The 13,375-nt window shown below is 37.4% G+C and overlaps 1 protein-coding gene across 1 annotated transcript in view; it reads right to left on the minus strand.

Annotated features, from left to right (window-relative positions):
- Positions 1 to 13,375, minus strand: part of LOC122792759 (phospholipid-transporting ATPase ABCA1-like) — a 2,266,772-nt gene that overhangs the window by 293,981 nt on the left and 1,959,416 nt on the right. Inside the window, exon 40 of the mRNA XM_044060333.1 lies at positions 6,307 to 6,427. Within this exon, the coding sequence (XP_043916268.1) occupies positions 6,307 to 6,427 (121 nt within the window). The remainder of the gene's footprint in view (positions 1 to 6,306; positions 6,428 to 13,375) is intronic.

Genomic DNA, 13,375 nt, shown 5'->3' on the forward strand with positions numbered 1-13,375 from the left:
CTGGGTTCATACTCCATTTATTCTTCGGGTCTATATCAGAACATCGAAGTATTAAAACTTTGAATGTTCTGATATTGAAAACTATTCAGCGAATGCTAAGAATAGCAAAGCTGCAGACCAGTGAATTCTTTCCTTGGGAAAGAATTTGGTTGGCCGTTTCTATGGCTTCGCTATTCTTAGCGCTGTGGTGGAAAGTTATGGGTTGGGTTCAGGTAAGTGTGTGATTGTACGTTAGAGTTAGGGGCGGGTTAAGTGAGTTAGGGTTAGGGCGTGAGTTAGGCGTGTGTGCGATAGTGACAGACTTTAGGGTTAGGGGCGGTTTAAGTGAGTTAGGGTTAGGATGCAGGTTAGGTGAGTGTGCGATAGTGACGGACCTTAGGGTTGGGGTTTGGATTAAGGTAAGTGGGTAGACAGTAGGGTATGTTTAGTTTAGTGTAGCGTTAGATGTAGGAATTTAAGTGTATGTGTGTGGTTGCTGTTTGTTTGATGTGCTTGTGTTGTGTGTACGAATTTTGGAGCAGCAATTTTTTTCCATGGGAAAAAATTTGCTGTTCTGAATGTTCGATATTTTCATGTTTAGATGTTTTGGGGCAGATGAAATAGCGTTTGCTATTTTCATCTTTTGATAACATGATATAAATGCTATTCTTCACCTATGGTTTATTGGTGAATGATTTTCTTTGTAATAATGGGATATATGAAGTGTCATTGGATAAGGTCATCTGTATCATCAAAAATTTTGAACATTTCTGGATGTGTGCTTTAGACATTGAAGCTGCATTTCTCTCACTTCCAATCTGAGCAAATGATTGGCCATTTCTGAGCATGAATTTTCAAACAGGATTTTGCATCAGTATGGCCATGCCCCTGGGCTGTGAAGTAGCCTGTGCTTCTTCTGAGAAATTCAGCACAGCCCTCTATTGGTGCTGGCAGGAAAGGGCCCCATGGAAGGCAACTGTTACTTGGATGATGTTTTGATTCTGAACAGTGGATAGTGGGGAGTTAAGGAGGGCATGGACCAGATAAGTAAGTTGTGTCAGCAGCACAGAGTTCCTCTTGTAAAAGAAAAAAATGAGGACCCTCTTAAATCCTTAACTTTCCTAAAACTCAAAATCGATATGAAGTCACCCTCTTGTAAGTTGCCACAAGGCAAGATAGTTCTCTTTAAGTAGAAAACTAGAAGGTTTTTAGATGCGCATTAATTGGGGATATGGGAAATCATGGAGCACCTCAATTCTGCCTGCTGGGTAGTTGACCTGAATAGAACATTTACTCATTTTTTGACCAGTTTGCTGATGTAAGGTTGCCAAAAAGCAACATTAGGTGGCATTAATCAAACAGATGAAGGTGGATATTCTTTTTTGGTGTTTGTCTTTGTTAATTCCAATGGTGCTTCCATTTAGCCAGATAACTGTGTCTCCTCTGTTGGCCTCCACCTTTTTACTAATGCTGCTGTAGGGCTAGGGGGTGGAGGCTCAATTGGTAGGCAGCTGGTTTGCAGCACCATGGCCAGCATCCTGGGTAATGTAGCACAGAAAGGGTGTTACTTATTTAGTTCTTATGCAGATGTGGGTGGTGCAACAGTTTGACTGGAGCAATTTCACTACAAATGAGTGGTGTTCTCTTCAACCAATCAGGTGGCTGAGAGGATGTTGGTTAAAAAGATATCCACATCAGCTTTGATGCGGGTAGCATTGAGATTGTTGACTCTCCATAGCCTCCAGGTAAATTTATCATTCTTTGTTAGGTATGCCCCGAGCAGCCAAAAGTTGATAGTTGATAGTCTTTCTCGAATACAGATATGTAGGTTTTGCAAGCCGGCATGGGAGGTGAAGGACCACTCTACTACTATTCCTTTGGAAGTAAAGTTGATTGTTGAGAAATGATTATTTGGCTGGTAATATCCTCTTGGTTTCTGCAATGGTTTGTTATACCAAGGCAGTTTTTGGTATCCACCCATCACTATGCAGTATGCAGCTTCCAGGTGCCTCCTGGGACCATTTGTCTTCAATTTTAGATCATCAGCTGGTTGGCCAAGATCATTCAAAGCATTAGGTTAATGCCAGAGTTTTAAGGGAAGGGATTAGGTGAAAGAGCTATGACATGATAGGAGGAAGCCAAATGGCAGGATGCTACTTGGCCCAATCATTTGAGGGGTTCATGCTCTGATGGGTGATTGTCATTCATGTGTGCTGTGGGCTGCCCTGCTTTCATGGTTGTATACAGGAGCATTTATAGTAAGTGAGCAGTTGCAGTCTCTATGCTGGTCAGATGTCTCAGTGACTCAGAACCATCACTGTACTGATTCATCCATCCATCCACAATTGCTTTTTCTTATTTATTTATTTTTTGTACATGGCGTTGGGGTGTCACTTCAACAGTGATAATCATCTAGAACCAGGGTTTAGACCAGTGGGTGGCTAGCCCTGCCACAGTAGTTCAGCAAACCACACACCCAAGCACACCTATGGCCAATTTAGCGTGTTGAATCCACCTACTGAATGTCTTTGGAATGTGGGAGGAAACTTGAGGACCCGGAGAAAACCCATGCAAACACGTAGAAGGCACAGCAGTCAAGAATCTAACTGATGAACCTCTTGCTGTGAGGCAACAACACTATCCACTGTGCCACCACACTGTACTGATTGTCATGTATAAAAAAGATCAAGGTGGGTTTGATGATGAATTACCCCAAGATACGACAGTTTCCCCTCCCAATTGGCCTGTGTTGTGGGCTTTAATGCTGCATGAGGTAGCAGGGTGTGTAACATCTTATGATGTTGCATTTAAGCCCCCTTCAGGCTGCCTCATTACTTCCCAACAATTCAGACTCATTGTTCCAAAAGGTCCTGATAGGATGGGAATTAACAAATCAATTTTGCATAAGTAGGGCAAAAAACTTGGCCAGGGAGAGATAGTTAATTGATGTATTTTAAAGTGGCAGGCAGATATTCCTCTAGATCTTATCTGTCTTATATCAGATAAGTATAAGCCCATTATGGTTAGTTGTGTTTTGTTATTCTGTTTTGGTTTCCAAGTGAATTATCATTGTGGGAGAGTCATTTGTGGCATGGGCAGCTAAGAAAGTAGGAGTCTGGACAAGCAGCCAGAACATGGTCTTGACCCTTCAGCCTGGCAGGTGATCTAGAGGGTATGTCCATGACTTTGCTTGACTCAGTTCTGGTCAGCAGAGGACTTTGGTTTCTCACAGGAATGCCTTTGTTTTGTTAATTAATTTTCGGACAATTGACTGTGGCTTTGTCTCAAAAACATATCTGCTGTCCAGGATATTTAGTGTTTGAGTCAGAGAAATAAAACCATCAGTGGTCAAATTAGCAAGGATATTCATCAATCATAGAGTAATCAGAGTGGTGCCTCTTTTAGGCTTTACAGTTATCAAGCAATTCAATTTTTCTGATAAAGTTCCAGCATGGTTCTGTACTAATGGCATTCAGTTCAGTGACATTGAGTTTGATTTATTAAATTTGCATTTATCTTTTTTCCTTCAAGAAAAGATGTGAAGTATATGTGTATATATATATAAATATATATATATATATATATATATATATATATATATATATATATATATATATATATAAATATATTAAAAAAAAATATATATATATATATATATATATATATATATATATATATATAAATATATAAAAAAACAAAAAATATATATATATATATATATATATATATATATATATATATATATATATATACAGGTCCACTTTGTAATTTCGAAATACTGAAATCTCGAATTTCAGTATTCCGAAACCACAAAGCCGAAAACCCAACCACAACTCACAAACTTGAAAACAAACAATCGAGAAATTCAAAATCCCGTGCTCATGCTACACATACAATGCACACATAAACATACACAAAGCTCCCCCTCCACAATCAAACAAACTAATCTAAACTACATATAAGCAGGGGGCAAGCCACCCTGTACCCCCCACACCCCCTACTTATATATTCTAACTCCGAGATCGCACAAACAGTAACACAAACAAAACTCACACACACATCTTACAGTTCCTCAAACACACACATAACAGTCACAATACACACTTACACATACTAATCCCCTAACCAACATACTTATACACACAAACTTACCAAAAATTAAACCCAAACATCCATATTCTGTACCCCTGGAAGCAGAAATTCAAAATATCCGTGCTTTGGTATTTTGAATTTCATGCTTCTGCCATTTTCGGAAATGTGAGTGTTCGGATTTGTAAGTTCGAAATACTGAAATTCGAGATTTCACTATTTCGAATTTACAAAGTGGACCCATATATACACACACACATATATATATATATATATATATATATATATATATATACATATATATATAGCATGGATATACATGGTGCAAGGCTATAGAATTATAAAGAAAGGAGCTGAGGAGTAGTGTATTAGCAGGTGTGTTTTTAAAACATATGAATACTGTTTGCAGTATAACTATGTTATCTGTGAAATTAGCAGTAGTATTAACATAATGCCCTGTTGGTATACCCATGGTCAGAAAAGGTATTATTTGAAAGTCTATAGATTCATAATAATATGAGGATGGCCTGGAAAGGGGGGGGCTTGCTGCTCATTGCCACCTGTTGGCCATTCGCTGGGAGGTTTTCTTCTTTTTGTTAAGCCTTTCTTTTCTGGGTCACTTGTTCATGTTAAAAGTGCCAGAGTGATTCTCATGATAACAGAGGGGACATGGTGGTTATGCCGCCAAATCAGAGACTGAACTAGCAGACAGGAGTTGGCTGTACATCACATTACTTGACTGATGGTTGTCCAGAGTGGTCATGCCGTGGTGCTGGAATTAATGTTTGTTATGACTAATCTAATATATGAATTAATTATTAACACTATTACTGGCTTATAGGAATGTATTAGGATAGCTGTCCATGTGGACCATTTTAAGTCGAGACAGTTTTCCTTAGTGAGAATCAAGCCCTAGCACTCTAACAGCATGATAAACATCTTAACCATTACCCTAACCTCTCAAGAATGATTCAAAGTTGGTGAAAGGTAATTTCATTAAACTGGTTACACTGGCAGTATGTGTGTTATTGTCTTTATTGCGAGCTAGGGGACAAATATCATTTCCAAGCAGAGTTTGTCTCCAAGGCTGTGCAGGAAGGGTGGAGTGTCAGACAGTTTGAAGATTCTCATCAGACTGGTAAAGCAACTGTACAAGCATGTTCCCACTCCCTCCCTTAGTTTTCTAGTGGAGGTGGTTGCTGGATGGCCTTTCCACATAATATTCCCCCCTTTCTTTCCTGGACAAGAATACTCATGTCCCAGTGCTCTTGTAATGAATAAATTTACCAGCGAATTAGTGATTGTCACTGTTATTGCTTCAAGAGTTATTGTGTGGTTATTTCAATATAGTTGCACTGGCAGTACATGTGGTGTTGTCTTTGTTGTGTGCTAGGTAACAAAATACTTCTTGATTTTACCTTCTGGAATGAGGAATGCATGAGTAAATTATCAAAGAATTTTAAATTTTTAGGTACAAAATAAAAACTGCAAGATTTAAGTTTTAAAAACAATATCTTTAGGTTTGAGCTTAATTCAGGCTACTTGCAAAATCATGATTCTGATGAAGAAATTTTTTGGGCTATGTGCAGCATACCTGCATTCCCTTTATATGAATTATACCTGCTCTTCATTAAGGCTTTGCGTGGTCTTCGATAGTGTTAATCTGTCATGAGGGCTGCATGTTGTACAAAGGGCCATTACAGTACTGAAGTGTAAAGACTCTTCTGCACAGAAGTGAATAATTCTGGAGGTCACCATGCTTATTTAATACTCTGAAGCCTGTAACATTCTGATAAGGTATGAGAGTTGCATGCATCCACAGACATAGACATCTATTTAAAATCTTCATTGGTATTTAATGTAGTGACCGTGAATGTCATCCTCACCGTCACTCAAATGAACTAAAGTTCACTGAAAAGTGAAACAAACATACAAGGTCATGGCTGCGTGTTAAGAGTGTACACTTTCTTGTGTTGCTTTGCATTTTGCTATGTAGCAGTTCCTCTCTCCTGGATAGATTTGTATTAGATAATCAAATTAAGACATGAGCTAGAACTGTTTGAAATATTTATACTGTCAGGGAATTTATTTGCTGAAATGCACAATCTGCTATTTTCATTTTATAGTGTACAACACTAGCAAAGTGCTACCATTATAACACTGAGGAAACTAAATATAAAAGATAAAGCCAAAGTGGTTGCAGTAAAAGAATTAGTGCTGTATGCTGCTGTATGTTACCTTTGATAAGTTGTGTATTCTCAACAAATCCGATTGCCCACCGCCATTCACTATTCGACTACGTTCACATGCAACATCCTCATCTTCTTCAGTAATAGGAGGCAAGTCCATTTTGTCTGACCTATAAAGAATGTAACATATAAAGTTCCTTCATTTCTACCTTCAAGTAGAAAAAAATTACAACATGCTTTCAATTGCAACTATGTGATGATTGATTTTAATCTACTAAAATATTTTATTTATTTATTTTACATTTGTTGACCGGGCTAGTCTAACTGGATATATGTCCATTTTCAGTAGAGGCCCGGGGAGAAAAGCTCCAAACATGATCAGTAACAAAGTTAACAATATATAAAAGGACATGTATATAAAAAATACAGTACAAAGGTAGCATTGGTTAAATGAAAAATATAGTAATAAAATTATGGACTATAGCCATTGTACTAAAGGTTAACTAAATATAAAATAAGAAACACTCGTTCAAAACACAAAACAGATTAAGATCATTGTAAATTTACTTTTAATATAAATAATGAGGAAAAAAGTAGGTTTGGGGGCTTTGGTTAGTGTGAGGGGTTTTAAGATGTTCTTTGATATGTTTTTTGAATAGAGAAGTAGAAGTTAGGGTAGATAGTTCAGTAGGGAGCAGATTCCAGTTTTTACCTGTAGTATTTAGAGAAAAGAGAGTCACCAGCTTTGTTGTTATATTTGATTGAGGAGACCAGAAGTTTATTGGCAGAACGTATTGTAGCTAGATTTTTATATGGTGAAATCAGATCAGTGAGGATAGGGGTATTATTGGGGTAGTGCAGGATCTTATGAGCAATAAGTAACTGTTTACTGAGTATATGGTTCTGTATTTCTAGCCATCCTAGTTGTCTGAGGTTAAGGCAGTGGTGAGTTTTAAAGGGAAATCATGTGATGAATCTAGCTATGTTATTATAACAGTGAGAAAGTTTGGAGATGTTGTTTTTTGATAAGTTAGTATATATGGCAGAGGCGTAGAAGAGGGTAGAAATGAGGTGGGTTTGGGCAATGGTTTTCCTGGCTGAAGGGGTAAGGAATGGTTTAATTCTATAGAGAGCATCTAGTTTTTTGTTAACAGACTTTATGGTGGAGTTAATATGCTCATCATAGTTAAGCCGATTGTCAATTGTAACTCCTAGTAGCTGGGTGGTAGTATCTGGGGTTATGTTGGTGGCATTGTTAGAGGTAATGGTAAAGAATGGATTGGGTGATTTATGAGTTGGAGTAAAAAGTAGTAGTTTCGCTTTTTTGGGATTAAGGAGGAGGCAGTGTTGCATAAACCAGTTTTCAACATTTTGGAAAACAGTTTGGGTAAGTGACTGGAGGGAGGCTAGATTTTTAGCAGTACTGATTAAGGTTGAGTCATCTGCATATTGAATGCAGGTGGCTTGGGGTGTGTTCAAGTGTAGGTCATTGATAAATAAGGAAAAAAGAAGGGGACATAAGATAGAGCCTTGTGGGTCTCCAATATTTATGGGAAGTAATGATGATATATTGTTATTCCAAAGTACTGCTTGTTGTCTATTTTGAAGGTAACTCCTAAACCATTGTAATGCTTGTGGATTAAGAGAATAGGAATTTAGTTGGTTTAGAAGTAAGTTATGGTTGACCATGTCAAAGGCTTTTGACAAGTCAATAAATAGTGCAGAGGAGAAGGAGTTATTGTTCCGATTTTTATTTATAGAGTCAGTGAAGGATAGAAGGGCAGTCGTAGTACTGTGGAATGGTCTAAAGCCATGTTGGCAGTTTGCTAGTAGGTTATTTTGTAGTAGGTGGTTAAATAGTTGTTTGTGAATACATGTTTCCATTATTTTAGATAATGGGGAGAGTAAGGCAATAGGTCGAAAGTTAGAGAGCTCAGTAGAGGATCCACCTTTATGAAGAGGGATGATATGGGATATGTTCCAGATGGTAGGAATTTTACCTTCAGAATTAGTTCTATTAACAAGGATAGATATGGGGTAGCATATAGCTTTTGTGGCAATTTGTAGGTATTCTGATGGGAGATGGTCAGCTGATGGGGTACAAGGTTTCAGTTTTTTAAGTAGCTTGTAGATAAGAGATGTACTTACACGTTGTAGGTGAAAGGTAGGAGTTGACGAATTGGAGGTATTTGGTAGGGAAGTAGAAGAGGGAGGTAAAGAATTGGCTAGAGTTTGTATGGCTTCTGTAAAATAGTTGTTAAAGGCATCAGGGATTTGGTTGGAATTATTATGGTTGAAGCCTGATGGGACAGGAGTAGTAGGGTGTCCTGGCTGAAGAAGTTTGCTTATCCCTGACCAACGTTTTTGTGGGGTATGTTCACTGGATTGTTGGAGGTGAAGGTAGTAGTCTTTTTTGTCCTTACGAGTGTCTTTTTGATAGCATTTCTTAACTGTTTAAAGAGGAGGTGATCAGATGGACATTTGGTAGCTCTCCATTTGGCCCAGATTTTATTTCTGAGGAGCATTTTGTGCTTTGTTTGTTTAGTTAGCCATGGAGCAGTTACTGTTCTTATTCTCATAGTGCGATAAGGTGCATGGTAGTCCAGAATGTGAAGAAAGTTTGTACTGAAGTAGGTAACAGCCTCATCAAGTTCAAGATGGGTTAGAGGTCACCAGTTACATGCTAGCAATTCATTTTCAAAGCTATCTGGGTTAAAGTTTTTTTTTTGAGCGGGAAGTTTTGAGATTATGAGTTGTTGAAATATGAAATTTTTGTCTAGTAATATAGGTAAGCATATGGTTACTGATGTTATCAGGGAGGGTACCTATTAGGGTGGTAGTTGATAAGGATCTAGTCAAGAGTAGTTTCTTTCCTGCTAAGTTTCTGGATTCTAGTGGGAGCAGTTATTAATTGAGAGAATCCAAAGAGGTTAATGTGGTTAGTATGGTTTTGGGTACTGCAGGTGAACCAGTCTATGTTGAAGTCACCCAGTACAATGGTCTCCTGGGGTAGTTGGTTAGATAGGTAACTAAGTATGTTTACTAACACTAACAAATAGTAGGTAGGTCATTTTGTTCGTGTTATAACTAATACTAACAAAATGACCTACCAGTTAAATACCCGGGAAAATAAAAATGAATCAAGGTGTCTTGAAATCTTTAGCTAGTTACTGCTTAATTTAATAAATAAACCAAAGCATATAGACTTGGATTCTTAAGTTCCTAAATGCAAAAAAAAAAAAAAAAAAACACACACCTTTATCTTTTTATGCATGTAGCATGTAGACTTTCATTTGTAAGTGATTGCCATTATATTCATTCAGTTTTACTGAACAACACTGTAGTTTCTTCCCCTGGTCTTATAGGTATGTGTTATAATGCTTTCCCAAGAAGTGCAGGCTATATTGAGGAATATACTGGTACTCATGGGACCTTTACATATAGAAAATTTAAACAGTCTTTCTTAAAGTCTTATGCTTCACAGGCCCATCTGAAACTTATTGATTTCTGCTAGTATTTATTTTATTTAGCTTTTGTTGACCAGATCAGTACCGCCATGCTACTAGTCTCTTTTCATGGGAGACCCATGGTGGTATTTATACTACTAGGCGAAATTTGGCCAAGGCAGTGGGGAATTTTCACTACTCGTCATTGTTGTAAGTGGGACTCATTTTAAAGAAACATTTCCGGTTTCCATTCCAGGTGCACAGGCAGCCCTGAGAAATAGGAAGGCAGATAGAGAGAAAAGGAGATGATGGAGAGGTGAAATGGAGGGAAAAGCAAACACCGAAACTGCAGAATGTGTGCACGACTCTGAGGAGCTGTTTCAAAGAAATCTGTTTCATGGAGATGAGCCAGAATATGATGGATGTATAATTACAACCTAAGGGTGAGAGATGATTTACTTAAAGAAATGGTGATGCACAGTGGTCCAGAAAATGAAGGAGATACTGGGGGGGGGGCACATTATGGATAAATACAAAAGGTGGCTGCAGATACACTCCTGAAGAATAGTGGTGAGAGGGAAAAGAAGAGGAAGGCCAAAGGGGAGCAGCAGTTAAGAAGACAGTAGAAAATGAAAAATGGAAGTACATGGTAAGGATTCAAAGTAAAGACAATGAAATGGACAGGTATGAAATGTGGGGCAATTTAATAAGCTCATTTGAATATAAAAGTACATGAGGAAAGAGCATTTATTCTTATTAACAGAGACATTTTGTGACATTATATTTGAGATGTTTTTTTCAATGAAACTTTTCTTGGAGAATATGAAAATAGAAAGACTGTAACCCAAAGAATCTTTATGTGAGAAAAGCATGTTACAGAAACAAAAAAAAATAATGTACAGTTTTGAACAGATGTAGAAAGAGCGACTTTAAAAGGACATTTCAAAGATTAATGTAAAGAAGTACGGGACATTACAAAAGTCTATGACAAAAGGAGTTTATGGAGTGGTGGCTGGTACTGTAATATTATGTTAAAAATAGAAACAGAAAAAGTATACATATACCTAGCATGATAAATGTGGAGGGGAACAGGGATGTCATAAAATACTAGGGAAAACTCAAGAAGTTTTTTGGTGGAAAGGTGTTTGACTTCTAGACACATGGTACGGTGTTTGTTTCTCACCTTTTGAGGGAAATTGGCTAGGCATAGAATAACCTATTAAGAAAGTTAGCCTAATATTACCCTAATATTAGACTAGCCTATTAAGAAAGCTGTCCTGATAATTAGTTGTAAATAAATAAGCAGCAGACATTCAGGTGGCTAAAAGAAACACACTCAAACAAAAAAGCCATCCTGGGCTGGTGCAAAAAACAGAGGTAAAAACAGAAAGAACAATTTCCAATGTTCTTCCAAATATACCACCAGTTTATTAAGTTAAGTACTTCCATACCAATAAAAACACAAAATGGGACTTCATCAGAACAAATACACAATAAAAAATACCATCCTTATATAAGACCTGTAATCAAATAATTAATCATGCACCATCAAGTAGAATACTGATGCTAATTCTTAAAAAGACAGTACTTAAATATAAAAACGTGTATGTGTTTACATAGAAAGGCATTTAAATAACTTTTAAACCAGAAAATTGTAAACTTGTACACTCCTCATATGTATGTGTGTCAACTGAAAACCTATTACAAATTGCCAGCTCTTGTCTTCAAAATTGGAGCAATAGATAGATTATCATTAAAGCTTGGGGGGGGGGGGGCTTGTGGTGTTTAACTTGAATTGCGACTGTAACTCTCTAATTTCTAAATCTAGTTCCCACCAGCCTCCCCTTGGGTTGACTGGTATTATATCCAGTATACCAAATTTAAATTTACTAAATCCTACACATTCTAAACTGTGTCTATAAAGAGCACTGTTAGAATTAGCTTTAGAATAGCATATGTGTTTGTATATTCTCTTTTTAAATTGCCTCTCTGTTTTTCCCACATAAAAACCACCACAAACAGATAGCAATATATACAATACCTTTAGTATTGCAGTTGCCCTTTTATTAATGTGTGCCTAAAGGGTACACCTTGTAAACTCCCAAATTGTTCTTCTGAAATGTATGGACACTGTTTACAATCTCCACACCTTGTCGTGCCTTTTAATGATATCTGGGTTTCATAACCATCTGTTCAAACAACCATTTTAAGTTCTTCCCAACTTTAGGCATATTTGTTTTTCACTATCAGCATATATTGTTTAATATTGCCAAAGGCTGCTGTTGTATGGCAATGGGTGTCTAGAGATCTTAAAAGTGTGTCGATAGTTTATAGGGTTATACCTCCCTGTACTACTTAGATTCTAGTGTGAAATTATACATTATCACTTTTCTTATTCTGCTCATATGTTTTACATCAGATATTGTAATTCAATTGATTTGCTATATACTCTATTCATATGTTTTTCACATCAGATATTTGTACCTCACATGATTTGCTATACAATGCTGTGCAATATTTAACTGTTGGTTGATTCTTGCATCTGCCTTTCCTGTTTTATCCCCTCTTAAATTCTCTGTCCCAAATTTCAAATGCTTAACAGCTCATACCCTGTTATCTTTATTTTTAGTGCCTTATCTCTCTTAATAGCACAGTGACACAGCTCCTAATATTTTTAACATCTTTGCTGGACCCCTCCCATCAATTTCACAGCAACAATCAAAGGGTGCAACTACAAGCAAACGTATCATCTCCACTTGCAGTGTATGCATATTTTGGTATTTTTGCCTGTATGAGCTACATTTAATTTAATTTTATATTTTCAACATTTAATTAAATGTTATACTTTCTCTATCATTAACCTGGCATGCACACTACTGGGATCCCAATAGCATAGCCCCCCCTCCCCCTTAGTGCTTACTACTATGCTTGAACTTTTCTCCAATACTTGTCACTGTGAAAACAATTTCTCCTTATAAGTGGCCTTTCACTACTATGTCTTTAAAAACTTTAGATAATTAACCTTATATTTAATTATTTCTTTGAGAACTAGCTGAATTTACAGAGCTGTTTTTTTGACTTACTGATTGTTTCTGAAACGATACTTGTGGCCACGTGTTCTACCCACTGTGTTCGGCCTCTGTCTGCTCGGACTCGCTCTGCTACCCTACCCTGTTCCCATTCCCACCCACTTCCTCATTCCTTAGATTTATAGATAAAGACACCACACCCCTTTCTTCTGTCATCCAATCACACTCACTCTCCCCCCTCACATCACCCACCATACTTGTTTCTACTCACACTACATCCCTATCTCAACTCAGATCTAAACACTGAATTTCAATTTCACCCCTTTCTTCTATCATTCAATCACACTCACTCCCCCACACACTACCCACCACACCTGTTTCTACTCACACTACTTCCCCTATCACAACTCAGATCTAAACACTGAATTTCAATCTCTCCTCCCCTTCACCAGACTGCTCTACCCCCGACTTAGCCTACATTTTCTCTCTGAACATTCCCCCAAATATGCAACCCCACTACTCTGTTTACTAGTACACTATTCCAAAAGGTTTTCTCTTCCTAGCCTACAAATCCTCTGACCTCCACAATATTTGTATAAACTACCATCACCAACATGCACAAACTCATACTAATCATCAACTA

This window comes from Protopterus annectens, chromosome 2.part0, assembly GCF_019279795.1.
Source record: "Protopterus annectens isolate FY-2018-M chromosome 2.part0, PAN1.0, whole genome shotgun sequence".
NCBI lineage: Eukaryota > Metazoa > Chordata > Ceratodontiformes > Protopteridae > Protopterus > Protopterus annectens.